Raw genomic sequence first — 14859 nt, forward strand, 5'->3', positions numbered from 1 at the left:
AATCAATTGAATCTATCTTAAAAAAATTAGTCACCATTTTCTGGTCAGCTTTTAAAAATGACAAAATGGATAGAAAATCATAATAGAAATTTAAGTATTTCATGAATTCGTCAATTTTCATAACCTCAAACGTTATACATTAACCACCACTGGTCAACATATAATGTTACCACATACTTTTGTTACATATTACATTATTCATTCCGTGTTTCATATGCAAAAATTATTCCAAGCAAATGGGAGGACACATTTCCTTCGACGAAATGTAAATTAATGAAGCATATGACATAACAAATCCAAATAAATTTCCTATTTTAATCAGATATATAGAAACAAAATGAAAATTGTTACAGTACCTGGGAAATGGAAGTCGATTTCCAACAACCCGATTGGATTCAGAAATATTGAAAAGAAAAAGGATAAAATAGATGGCAAATAAAAAAACCATATTTTGTCAACAAACAAAAAAAAAATCATAAAAAATTGTAAAAAAAAAAAACAGTAATTTTGGGGTTGAAATAAAATAAAGGGGTTTTTTTGAAAGAAAAAATAAAATAAAAGGTTGTCTAATAAAGTAAAATAAGTTTAAAGTTTAAATTAATTTTGCTCAAAAAAAAAAAGTTTAAAGTAATTTTACACTCATATCGATATAGAGAAAATACCACAATCGATGTGTTTTCAAACACATTAAATAACAAGGCGACAAATTATGTATAAAATAACTTTACAGCGTGCATATCAATTAAAATCATCGAAAAATTATTACGGTTGGTTCCTTCGCAAAGATGCCATGGTGAAATTCTTGTTTTTTTCTTCAAATAAATTTGGACCGATAAGATTATAATATTAGGAGTATTGATATTTAAACATTTAAAATGTGACAACTTATAAAATCACACTCAAAACAACTCTAAGATTTTTATAATAATTTCCCTTTTCTCTCACTTAACCAAATTAACACTTGGTTTTATAAATTGTCCAATCAGTTGTACAATTTTAGATGTTCAAATATCTATACCGAGAAGAATAACAAGAGGCAAAATAATTTCAGTTCAATTAGTGCTTGCAAGAAATCCAAACATGTAATGTTTGGTATACATGGCTCCTACACTTCGATCAAACCTACAATCACCACGTAAATGGGGAAGTGTTTTACAGAGGTTATAAATAGGTAGCTCACAAACAGAGATAGTAACCTGACATTTTATTCTTTAGTTTTGAATGTTATTGCTTTGAGATTAGGCCGTGCAATAATAGATACCACAACCCGTGAATAGAAGTGAAAGCATACAAACTTGCAATTACCTTCAGCAAAATCAACCAGCAAAAAAATCAGGTGTTTAGAATCTAAACATGTAACACAGTAAAAGTTGTAGTTATGAACATATGTACACTCAATGATTGACTTTTGGTACCGACCTTTCATTTCACAATTTTAGGAAAGCAGATTTATCTCAAATGTTGTTCTCTGTTGCGTACTTTTTCTTAAATAAGAAACTACATTTCTGTTACAAACTTTAATAACCCAAAATTGACTTAGCTGCTTAACTTAAGCTACAGTATTTGCCGGGTTATAAAAGAATGGAATCATGCCAAGCTACAAGATACTCTTATTCATTAGACAATTTTTGCTTCTTCCATTTGTAAGCAGCTTCCATGATCTTGAGATTGGTTGTATGCGTTTCCTCAGGGAATAGATAGTCGATAAATTCTTCGATTCTGCAAAATCAAATTGAGAAGAATGAAGTAGGAAAAAAAACAAAAAGAAAAACTAAATTGTTTTATTAACAAATTTAACACAGGATATCATAGTCAACAAGCCAAGCCTAATGCTAATGATACCCAGAAACTAGCAGTGACCAAATTGCAAACAAGGCCATATAAACTAACCCTTGGAAACCACTCAAAGACAAACAATGAGTTAGTTACATACCTAGAAGAACCATCTTCAGTAGAAACTTGTCTTCTCTTCTTGAGCTTCTTGGGCAGCTTAGACTGGACTAAGCTGACATCACCTAGCTCCCCAGATGAAGCCTCCAAGTTGAGCCATTTCTCTAATAGCATTGCCCTTTCTTCTTTTAAATCCGGAGCTGATGATCTGAAGTGGTTTAGAGCATCCTCAAACACCTCTAAACAGGCCCAAAACAAAATATGAAGAGAATCAGAAAATTATTACGTTGCAGTTCAAACAAAACATACAATCATGATTTATAGCGTGAGCATAAAGCTGTGATCACATACTTCTCGCACGCTGAAGGCACTGCTCCTTTTGTTCTTGTTCCGATAATTCTAAACTCTCATCTATAGCTGTTGCTTCAAACTCTGCATAGCTCTGCCATACCTTCAAGTGCTTTGTTCGATCAAGAAGCCTTTCATAAAGCGCTCTTGCTCTCTCAAATTCACACTCGGCAGTTTCAAAATCAATGTATGCCTGTTATATATTCACAATTTTACAGTTAGGTTATGACCAGCATGCATAGATGGTTCATAGATATGGTATGCATCAGAAGATGACAACAAAGGAGAAAGAGAAATCACATTAAGGCACGGCACAACTATATTAGAAGCTTCCATAGGATAGAAATGCTATGGGAGGAGGGGTGGGAGTGAATTGGTAATAAGTGCTGAGTTGGCAAGTTCATTAGGCCATGCAGCATTAGTGGGGAGGGTGAAGGATAGGAAACTAGTAGAGGTAAGAGTTGAGATATTGACATCTATTTTGGTGATAGCCTGATATTTGGCTCTTGTACAGTAAATAAATAAATAAATAAATTTTATGTGTACCTTCCACAACAACTCAGGCATGTCCAATGCTGGTTGGGCAATTGCAAGCTCAAATATTGCTCTAGCTCGTTCAGTCTCAGCTAAAGATCTCTCTAGTTCTGCATACTTGCTCCATGCATAGCAATTTTCAGGTGACCACTCCAAATACTTTTCATATAGTTTTCTGCATCTATCTATATTACCAAGCTGCAGTTCTATCTCTATATACTTCTTAAATATCTGTTGACAAAGATAAAAGGCATATGTGAAGTTAACTAGGCAGCAATGAAAATAAGCAGTATAATACTTTCATCTAGATAGATATTAGTATGTTACCTTATCTTTAGGAGCCTTTCCAATAGCATTCCCTAATATTTGACGAGCACCTGTGAGATTCAGCTGACGTATTTCAAACTGGGCTGCTAGAAGCCATATCTTTGCAAATGAGAACTTCTGGTGAGGTATCTGGTTGAGACACTCCCTAAAGAAATGAAAGTAGTGTCAATACTTAGTAGGATAATACTGCAATGATAAATATAATAATTTTTTCAAGTTAATTTAGTAAAAGATGGCAATAGAGCTGGACCAGAAAAGGTTAAACTATAAAGTCAATGGACAAAGATAAGAAATCAGAGTCAAATGTGATTGTAGAATCTAGAGTAAAAAAGTAGTACAGAAAATATATCTTGAATACCCGTGATGGCAATAGAACTCAACCAGAAAAGGTAAAAAAAAACAGCAAGTCAATCTCTGAATCAAATGCGGCTGAAGAATCAAGAGCAAAGAAGTTGTGCAGGAATCTTACATTCAAGTCTAAAACCTAGTCCAAGTCTAAAACCTCTCCAATCTCCTCCTAGTCTTAATATGCACTATCCACTATTCTATCCATCAAACTGTTGATAGATTTTTTATTTTGAAAACTCGGTATCAAACTGTTGATAGATGGTCAACAAAACTTGATAATATGTTAATTTCTTTAGAAAATTAATTACTAACATGTGTGGAGCAACAGAAATTAATAATATGTTGATTTCTTTAGAAAATTTATTACTAACATGTGTGGAGCGAAGTTCAACAGAGAGGGCAACTAGGATGATGAGCACTAAGCCACATATCAAGCACTCAGAATGATAAACATGCTGACATTCTGTTAACACCTTCACCATTTCATTATCTCGGAAAATACTCAAACATATGCAGTATTCCTTCTTAGTCTCAAAACCAGTACCATCAAAACCATAAAGTTTCAAATCAATCCCAATGCTCCCAGCCAATGCAAACCAAGCCCAATTTATCAATTCAAGAAAACCAATGTACTATGGAATCCCACCACTTACGTTTTTTGGGAAAACAATTATAGGGTCTATTTTTATGGATCACGCTACAGTTATGACTAAAGCCCACAAGAAATGTATCTTACCACGTTGAGCATCTATCTTTACTTAATAGGTGAAATAAAAATAGGAATTGGAGAATGAATAATAGGGTCTCATCTTAATATTTTACTAGAGGAAAACATAACTCAAACATAAAGTCAAGGTTTTAAATTTTGGAGTCACCGCTCTAAGTTGAGAGCCTTACCTAACTAACTACTACTTGAGGGTTAATCAAAGACAAATAAAAAACAGCTAATGTGTTATATATTAGAGTAAAAACCAATATTTTATCTACACTATAAATTAGCCACTACCCATCTTTTTCTTCTGAAAATATGCACAGATTATAAATCATCTTAGCACATATCAACTCCGAGCATGAATTATTAATTCAATCGGCATTCAACAAGCAAAAACCAGAAGCAATTATAGAAAAAACCAACACCGGTCTCCAACTCTATTTGACACCTTTCATTCCAAATGAACACTCCAGTATCCACACTCCTAAATTTGATTGATTAAAGGGATCGCATAATAAAAGGCTCCAATATCAAAAAAGCACAGCAAAAATAGGTCCACAAGTACAGCAAAACTCAAAAAGCATTGCTTAACAAAGAAAGCAATCACAGTGACCAACTGAATCACAAATTGAGAGAAATTTAACAAATAAAAAAACACTTAATAAAGAAAGCAGTTGCAACTTTGATATCTACCTTGTAAGAACGCTAGACCTTAAGGTACATCACTAGCACTTCAACTTTGGATCAATTATAGTTCACAAATCTAATTTAGAACAAATAAAAAAACACTTAATAAAGAAAGCAGTTGCAACTTTGATATCTACCTTGTAAGAACGCTAGACCTTAAGGTACATCACTAGCACTTCAACTTTGGATCAATTATAGTTCACAAATCTAATTTAAAACTAGTATAACTGAACTATAACAAAATTTTACATAATAGCCAAGAATTGCTAACAATCAAGTTGAAATAACAGTAGCACATATTCTCTTAACATCAACCAGGTACCTATAGTCATTATTAATATGTAATAAAAATTAAAAGTGAGCGTAATTAAACCATTCTAAAATAGGCTATTTTAATATATGCAAAATCATTTAGCCCAGAAAAGAAGATCATAAAGCTCTTGCATCAAATAAAGAGGAGGCAAAAACAAAACCACTGCTCTAAAAACAGTATCCCAGCCTAAGAACCGTGAATGAATCAAAACCCACAACCTCATTGGTATAAAAACCCGTAAGGGCTTGAGAATGATCTGGCAAGCGGTTATTTGGGCTTTGTGGAGAGCGAGGAATGATTGTATTTTCAATGCCGGTATCATTAGATGGGACGAAGTGGTGGACGAGATTAAGGTTTTGTCTTGGAGGTGGCTGTTGGGAAGGTTCAAAGGACCGGCTTGTATGTTTTACGAGTGGGAATGGAGCCCTTCCGATTGTATGATGAGATGATTCTCTGAAGGGAGCTGCTCTTGGCCTGTTGGTGCGGTGCCTGTGCTGGGTGTCTGTGTTTGGTGCTGTTCGCTTTTGCTGGTTTGGTTTTTCTATACTGCTGCTGTTTGGTTCAGCCCTGCTGTTTGTGTGTTGCGGTTCTGGTTTTTCTTTCCTGCTGATGTTTGGTTGCTGTGCGTGTGTTGCTGGTTTTTTCTGTGGTGCTGTTTGGCGGTGGGGAGGTCTGTTGTAGCAGCAGTTTGGTTGGCCTTTCGAGGTTTTCGTGGTTGTGAGGGTGGCTGTTTTAGGTGTTGACGCAGGGGTATGCATGCGGTTTGTCATATGTATATTCCCGCGTCATTACTCTTTGGGTTGGTTCTTTTGTTTAGGGGTGGTTTTTTAAGGGGTTTTTGTTCGAGCCGGTGTTTTGTTAGGCAACCGATTTCCCCTTCGAGCCGCGCTTGTTGGTTATAATATTTTGCCGTTTCAAAAAAAAAAAAAGTGATTTTCAGTGAACAATATACTTACTATTAGACTAGCAAGATTTCCAGGAAAGATACCCCCGTAAAAAATATGCTTGCAATACAGGAAAAGCATGGATAGAAAGTACTACAAATCCAACAAAACAGAGATTTAAACACAATGCTTGGAAGTTCACAAAAGGCTGCTTACTTGTACACGTCTCTTGTTCGCTCCATGTCTCCAGCATCGAGTTCTTCATAGAGTGCATAATTAATCCTAAGTTATACACAGACAAATAATAAATACCACAAAAAAATGCAAAATCAATAAATAATAAATAAACAAACAGATAACAAAACAGAATTCAAATCAAACATACCACAAATAAATATAGCGCTGCCAGTATCGCTTCTCCTCAGCAGGAGGAACATTGGCTATAGCTCTCTCATAAACCTCCCTAGTTCTTTCCTTATTCCCAACACTCTCTTCCAATCTTATATAATCAAACCATGAATCATAATTCAACGGATTTTTCCTCACTTCATCTTCATACTGAAACCTTCTCTTCCCAACAATAGCATCCTCAATCCCTTCCCTATCACCATACTGTTTCTCAAATGCCACAAACTTCCGATACAAATCCTCAGCCCTCCCCTTCGGAATATGATCAAGTGCAAATTTATAAATACACCTCGCCCGCTCAGCCTCCTTACACCTTTCCTCAAACTCCGCAAAAGCCACAAAAAGCAGCTCAGCTTCCTCATCATCCGCAAGCTTCTCCACCGCTCTTTCATAAACATTCCTCGCCTTAGGAACCTCGCCATTCTTCATCTCAAACTTCGCATAACGTATCCAAGCACCAACCCTAGGATGACACAATACAAATCTCTCGAAAATCCCTCTAGCTCGTTCAATCTCATTATATCTCAGCTCAAATTTTATATAAGATAGCCATCCTTGCTGATCCGGCATCCATTTCATCCATCTCTCAAAAACCTGTCTCGCCCCCGCAACATTGCCAAGCATCTCCTCCATATGAATATACTTATACCACAACTGATCCACTCGTGGCAAAAGAGTAACAGCGCGATCCCAAACATTCCTCGCATGGTTAATAAACTTATTCTTCATCTCAACTTCAGCATACTTCAACCACAAAGTATGATTCTTATAATCAACTTCCAATGCTCGTTCCCAAACCGAACGTGCACGTGTAAAATCTTTCTGCGACTCTTCCCACTGTGCATACTTAATCCAAACACTGACATTCCACCGAACTCTCCGGATTAAATCCTCGAATTCCTTTCTTTTCCGGAGACGATACTCGCCGAGTTCTGTTGAATCGGTGATTTTCTGCTTTGGAGGACGGATCTCAGCTTCTTGACGCTCCCTAGCTTCGCGGAGAATCTGCTCCGCTGTGATTTGAATTGGAGCGGGGGTTTTGTTCTTAACCCTAGTTGGACGTGGAAGCTTGACTTCGGTATCTTTTCGAGTGAGGTAACCTAGGGTTGGGTCTGCATCTTTGGAAGAAGACATGGCTAGGGTAGAAAGACGATACAGGAAAAGAAGAAGAATGTGTTTTTGTTGAAGGTGTAAATCTGATTCAAAGAGGTTTATTGATGGGTTTTTGGGCTAAAAAAATATGTAAAGGTTAATTGGGCTTTTACTCAAACTTAACGAGAGACCTAATTCTTTAGATTATTACTTTTCCCAACCTATGCCACCCACACTCACGCGCCCTGCAAAAATGACCAACATACCCTTTGGATTACGTAATCGGAAAAATACGAAATACAGTCCAGATTACGTAATCTGGACAACTTCGATATATAAAAGAAAGTTCACCCCTCCCATTTTATAGTTTCACTTTTCACTTTCTCTCTCTCTCACTTATCCCAAAATTCGAATTGCACAAATCGGTTCAAATTTTGAGTTTTTTTTGCTCAAAATCACCGCATTTCAAGCCTTATCAAACATCAAATTCCTTATGCATGCAACGAGTTGGTTGTGTTTGAGACAAAGGAGTGGGAGTATAAACCTCATGCTCTGATGTTTCAGAGACTGAAAGGTCAAGAACATCAATCAATGCAACATCTAACAAAATTATTCATGAGACTCCTAATCTAACAACTTAAACATTAAACAGTTCTTTTGGTTTGTGATTTGGTTGAAGTTAACCAATTATTTTGATCACCCCTACCTGTAAGTTACGTTTAACATATTAATTCTATCTTCATTTATCTCCTCTAATAATGTCTTCGACATGTTGCATGGGCGTATGCTTGTTGCTATGAAGCAATGTGGAGACAAATTACTGTGCAAAATCGAAGCTTTGGATGATATAATTGTTTGTTGTGTAATGATAAAGAAAACATGTTTTCATGAATTTTCAAGTCCCCTCAACGAATATAAAATTCAGTTTTAAATAGTTTTTTAAACCAACTTTAGTAATATGTGTAATATTTTTATTTTATTTTGTATTGTTTTATAGTTCATGATAACTCTTAAAAGTCTATATTATCAAAATTAAAGAAAAAAATATGCATTACAAGTTTGATTATATTAAAATATACTACAACCTTTATTAAAAGTAGGTGAATATAGATTTTGACCCAATAAGGATAGAGAATGTAATTTAGCGTGTGTATGGTTGTGCGATGGATAAAATTGATTTTGATAGAATTGATTTCGATTAGAAGTGAGTTGAGTGAAGAGTGATTTATGCTTGGATATCTTTACTATAGAAGTGATTTACATGAAAAATATTATTTGGCTATTTTGTGTCAAAATTGATTTTGGTTGTGTAAACGACCAAAATGTTTTTTTTTTACATGTGTGCATTTAAAATATATTTCATTTATTATTTATTTTTTTACAAATTTCATTTCCATTTTAGTTAGTTCCGCAATTTTATGTTTCATTATTAAATTTATACAATTTAACACAAAAAGTTTTTTTTTTCCAAAAATTGATTATTAAAAAAACTATCGGTAACTAGTAAAATTCATTTTTACTTTATCTAATTTACTAAATAAAATATAGTCAGATAAATTCATTAAGTCACCTTTTTTTATTATATAAATAACTGATAGAATACAAAAATATAAAAGTAAGTAGTAATCGATTATTTTTTAATAGCAAAATAAAAAGGACAAAGTCTTCTTCTCAACCCTATAACCCGTAGGGTATTAAAAAATGTACAAAATGAATATATGTATATAGTTTCAACAATATATATCTTACTTTTAGTTTTTTTTGAAAAGCATTGTTAATATTCGTCGTTTCTGTGGTGATACAACAACCGTCATGAAATGAGGTGAAGAGTTAACTTTAGTGTCGCAGCTCGGTGAAGTGAATGTGAAGGAACACAACGCAAAACATAAAGGTTTGGATGCAAACTTTTTAAGATTTATTTTAACCAATCCATTTTATTTACTAAATAAAATGTTGTCAAATAAACTCATTAAGTCGCCTCTTTTTATTATATAAATAATTGAAATAATATAAAAGTAAGAAGTAATCGATTGAATATAATCGACTCTTTTTTAATAGCAAAACAAAAAGGCCAAAATATTACTCTCAACCATATAACCTCTAGATAAGGGAACTTGCAACATGTAACAATATAAACGCAGCAGGAAGAAGAGGGTAGAATTGCCGACTATCATGTGATATCAATAAACTTGATTTTAGCTAACGCAAAAGCTACCAAGAGTAACTTTGAGTAGAATCGATTTTAAAAATGAAGAATCACGTTGTTAACTGATTGTCAAACATCTTTTTAATACCACAAAATCACGTTTAAAGGTGATAACGTGTGTTTATGGTTCTAAACGCAAAACCAAACATGGGCTTAATCTTCTCTTACTAGAGAGAAATGTTATTTTCTCTAATATGTTTGGCATACAATAATATGAAAGTTTGTATTTTATTATAAAGAGTAGTGTAATTTAAACATCTCTTGGAGGTTGAAAAAAGTTGTATACTTTACATTTTACCATATACATCCTAGTAGTCAAATAAAGAGATCAAGCATTATAATTATTATTGATCAATTTTTGTTTACTAACTTGGTTATAATATAAACGAAGTTGAGAGGAAAATTTATAAGTAATTTATATGAGATTGATGACGAAAATAAGAGAAAAATATTGAAATATAGTTTATCAGAACTATTTACAATTGTGTCACACAATGTTGTCAATCTGAAATTACATATATTTAAGCATTTTAAACATTTGAAACATACAAGAATTAAAAGACAGACAATTATACACGGGTACTATTATTTTCAAGACTTCCTTGTTTCAAAATTTTAATTATACAACTTTTGTACATTTAGTATTCAATTTTGATTGAAATGCTATGATAGATAAAAACTCATAGGTAGAATCTTCTTAGCATTATCCTAAAGAAATACAGAAATAAGTAGAGTATAAGTCAGATAATATAGTATTGAAAAGAAATTTGTTAAGAAACGTTAGAAAAATAAACATACATTGGTTGGTGGGAAACCAACAGACAGACCAATGACTATGCACCTAACATTTTGTTTAGCTATCTGTACACAAAATTGTTGTTATGTTAAATTAAAATAGTTTACATTATTACATGCAGGTACCTCATTGCGAAGTTAAAATGCCAAATAAGACGGGAGGCTTCATCTCGTTCTTTCGACTGATTTTGATTTGATCATCTTGATTCATTCTTAGAAGGCTAAAAAAAATGTTAAGTTTAAACTAACTGTCCATATTGTAAAGAGAATTTAATGATGTATATCACTACATCTGAATATAGGTGGTTGAACTTTCAACCCTAATTCATAAAACGCAATGTCAGTCCTTCTAGTCCATACATCCAAACCCATGATTTTCGCATGGTAAAATTTAACAGCATACCGAAACAAAATAGCAAGATCCATGAACTTCATTAATCAACATCGAGGATCATTGTTAAGATTTGGAGTAAGTATATAGTCTTACTCTTGGATTCAATATATCATTCATATATATATCGTTTGTTATATCTTGTTTTATTTATGATGATTAAATCTCGTATTTTCACATTTTTCTTGTTGTTGCGTTACATTCCAAAAGAAAAGAATGAAAATAGTTGGGTGGTTGAAGTAGGTTGTGCAACTATTTATTTTTCGATTGAAACCAATGTTAAACTTCAAATTTTCATGTTATGAAGTTCTCATAACTGCTACGTTGACAAAGCAAATTATTGAATGAGAAATAAAAATAAGATCACTAGGATTCTGAATTGTATATGTATTAAATAGGATTTCAGTTTTATTTTTATTATCTCATTTAAAATAGCATTTATAGAGAATAAATTTTCAGACTTCTAATTTTAGTTGATTGTACAAAATTAAATTCATTCTTCTATTTATACTCCTTATGTAATCAATTTCAGTATCAAGTGAATAAACAATCCTTTTTCTATACAAATTCTTTAGATGAATACGTGTTTTAAAAAAACTAATGCTCTCTATTTCAAAATATATTTGTTTGCAACTAATTGAAAAAGAAGAAATATGTCACTTAATCATTTGGTTAAATCTAGATGATAGAACTTTGTAATAATAAAACAACAAAAGAACACATGTATTATGTTGTGAATTCGTTGAGAAAACCACACCAACAAAACTTGATGCGTGGAGTAAATTAATACCAAGTAATCAAATCAAGCGGGTAGCAAATAATCCAAACAAAACAGCAAGAGATAAAAAGGAAGAGAGAGAGAGAGAAAGAACACAAGATATTTGTTTACCTAGTTCGGTCTAATGATGACCTAGTCTGGGGGGGAGAGCAGCTCTCCGATCCACTATAATGATATGAGTTTCTTTATAAAGAGATAATGAGTTTCAAGAATCAGTCTTCAAACCTAATTCTACCCAAGTCTCAGCCTCTTCCCGTGACCAAGAGACTCAATCCTAATAGTGTTTTGTTCAAGGTGAATCAAAACAATCCCAACCCTAGAGTTGTTGCCAAGAGAGATTCTCTATAAACCCTAGTTTGTATGTTGGTTTCTAAACCTTGTTTTTCTACACACTTTTATCATATGATACAAGGCTGTATTTATAGTGGAAAGTAAACCCTTAAAAAACTAAAACAAATCTAACTGAAAATACGTTTTATATCTTCAGCGCGACCATCGTGGCACGACACGGCTTTATCATGGTACGATTTTTCCAGTAGCTTCCTCAGAATCTTGCTTCAACAGTCGTGGCGCGATGCTTCTCCATCGTGGCACGATACTCCAGATTTCTGATTTTAAGTTAACTCTCACATATTACAATCACATTTTATTAAAATAATTTTTGTAGCATAATATCATGCGAAAACGTCATCTGTATACATGGAGAAAATGTTCGCTATGCCTTTTTGTGTCGCACACTTTCAATAGAATATGTTAAAATGAGTATAAAAACTGGGTCAAGTTAAAATGATATTGTTTCTGAACAAAAAATGGAACGAGTGAGTATGCCTCTCTCACCCTCTTTCTCTCCATTCATAGATGTTTGTTTCTTAAGATATTTTCATAAACTTCGTAAAAAAATCGATACTTATAAAAGAATTTAATTAACTCTAGATGAATCTATTAGTTGTCTTTAAGAGAATTGAATTTGTTAAAATTGAAGAATGTCATGTAATATATATAAGGTTAAATATGTTTATAGTCCCTACAAAATTACAAGCTTTTAAGTTTAATCCCTATAAAAAATTTATTCACTTTTAGTCCTATTTACATTTCATATGAACTATTTTGAAGGACTAAAATAATAGATATAATACACTAATATGACTAACCATATCTATCATTTGACATGAAAATATTATTGAGAGAAAAAAAATTATCTAATTTGACACGTTTCGTTTCTTAAATTATTACCGGTTGTATCAATTGTGTGCAACAATGTTTTGGTATATGATATAATATTAGATTATTGTTGCTTTGATGCAAAGAAGTGCAAAAAGCTCTCAATCATCCTGGTCGGCTATATATGGGTTAAATATGTGTTTAGTCCTTACAAAGTCACAAATTTTTTAGTTTAGTTTTATAAAATTTTAATGGTAATTTTAGTCTTCCACAATATTATGGTGTAGTTTGTAAGAATAGTGCCTAATAGACACTTAGTAGTGGGGTAGGGTGTTGAATTTTATTAAACAAAACTACACTATTATAGTGAGTAAAAGTTAAATAAGTGTTAAATTATTAGATGGAAAAAAGAGAAGATGATGTGGAGTGCAAAAAAAGTTAAATAGTTTTGTTTAATAAAATTCAACACCCTATCCCACCATTTTTATTTGATATTCTTATTTTCTTTTATGTTTTTGTTTTTGTGATTATATATTAATATCAATTATTGATTGAAATTAAATTAAAATAATTAAGAGTTAAATAATATTTTTTTAATTTTATATTCTTAATTATTGTTATTTTCTTGCAAGTAATAAAGACGAGATACAAAGATAGTCATTATTAAAACAAATTAAATTACAAAAAACTTAAAATACAATACAATACATTAAACACACAACACACCTAAAATGAAATACACATAACTTAATTAGTACAATAGACTCAACTCACAAACAATCTATTTAATCATGAAACATTCTGAACCTTGCTCATATGTGTTTGACTAGATATGCTTGCAATTCACGATGTACATCTGAACCACACATCACAGATCTAGCATGCACATTATTCGCAAAATACAGGTAGCACCTCAGTTGAAAATGGCTCCGGTGTACTAGATCCACTTGCCTTAGATTCGTTCTGAGATCTGTAAGTATTGGGATTTGGGTAGTTGAAAGGGTGATTAGTAGAATTTTGGATGTTAAAAAGGGTTATTGTTGAGATCTATTTCATTAAAAAGATGTTTAGAGCTACAAACAAGGGTTTATTGGAGGCTAAATAGCAAAATTAAAGGGAAAATAATTGATTATTTTTTTTTTGTGTCTAAATCAAATGAACCAAATCTCTATTTATAGACAAAAAAAAAATTATGAATTTTGGTGAAAAATTGATTTACTTTGAAATAATTGACACCAAATAATTAGGATGAGATAAAAATTTGAAAAATCAAAGCAACCAATAAGATTTTGCCAAATGTTTCATGTGGCCTCCACTTCCTCCTCATTCAACATGTTGAATTTTTTCAACCCCAAATAATCCACCTCACTTTCAACACTCCATTACATCCATTCAACAACTCTATTGTAACTAATCTAATATTATGTAAAAAAACAAAAACAACAATGTGTTTTTCTATTTAAAATAATCTAATGTCAAAATTCACACATCTTAAATAAAGATTCGAACTCGTGTCCAACACACAACATATTTCCACAACATCATATTTACTGCACATATGAGAAATAAGATAGAGTGTGTTTGTTTCAACGATCAAAATTAAATATAGTGATTACCTAATTGATGAAGTTAAAAAATTCAAAACTAAAGTGTGGATGAAGAATCAGTAGATGAGGGAATTAAATTATAAGTTGTTGAGGATTCACGTCATAATAAAGATGACGACATGTATTCATTGAAAAACAAAACCCATAAAATCCTAAATCCAATATGAGGTTGTTGGTAAAACAACTACATCACAACATCCATATGCAATAGTCGAAGAACTAACGGTAAAAAGTTATAATGATTCAAGTTTTGATATTGAAGAACTAAGTTGAATTGTACTGCACAATCTTGCGTGCACCATCTCTTCATTTTTCTCTATCTAGGTGATTTTCTTCAACATGTGAGCAAAGAATTGTAAAAAAAATTGTCGGAAATCA

At 32.5% G+C, this 14859-nt stretch overlaps 1 protein-coding gene across 1 annotated transcript; it reads right to left on the bottom strand.

Moving 5' to 3' along the window:
* Positions 1–1316: 1316 nt before the first annotated feature.
* Positions 1317–7654, bottom strand: LOC11426099 (crooked neck-like protein 1). Its single transcript, XM_003610966.4, has 7 exons — positions 6429–7654; positions 6260–6325; positions 3100–3244; positions 2785–3003; positions 2242–2431; positions 1934–2129; positions 1317–1719 (listed from the first exon to the last, which is right to left on the bottom strand). The coding sequence occupies exons 1-7, from the start codon at positions 7583–7585 to the stop codon at positions 1611–1613; spliced, it is 2082 nt and encodes a 693-aa protein (XP_003611014.1). The 5' UTR covers positions 7586–7654; the 3' UTR covers positions 1317–1610.
* Positions 7655–14859: the final 7205 nt, after the last annotated feature.

The sequence above is a fragment of the Medicago truncatula genome, chromosome 5 (genome assembly GCF_003473485.1).
Source record: "Medicago truncatula cultivar Jemalong A17 chromosome 5, MtrunA17r5.0-ANR, whole genome shotgun sequence".
Lineage (NCBI taxonomy): Eukaryota > Viridiplantae > Streptophyta > Magnoliopsida > Fabales > Fabaceae > Medicago > Medicago truncatula.

Coding starts and splice junctions, on each gene's coding strand:
- LOC11426099 (XM_003610966.4), bottom strand. CDS start 7,585: ATGTCTTCTTCCAAAGATGCAGACCCAACCCTAGGTTACCTCACTCGA. Junction 2,130..2,241: donor GTGCCTTCAGCGTGCGAGAA/GTATGTGATCAC, acceptor GGGCCTGTTTAG/AGGTGTTTGAGGATGCTCTA. Junction 1,720..1,933: donor ACTGAAGATGGTTCTTCTAG/GTATGTAACTAA, acceptor TTGATTTTGCAG/AATCGAAGAATTTATCGACT.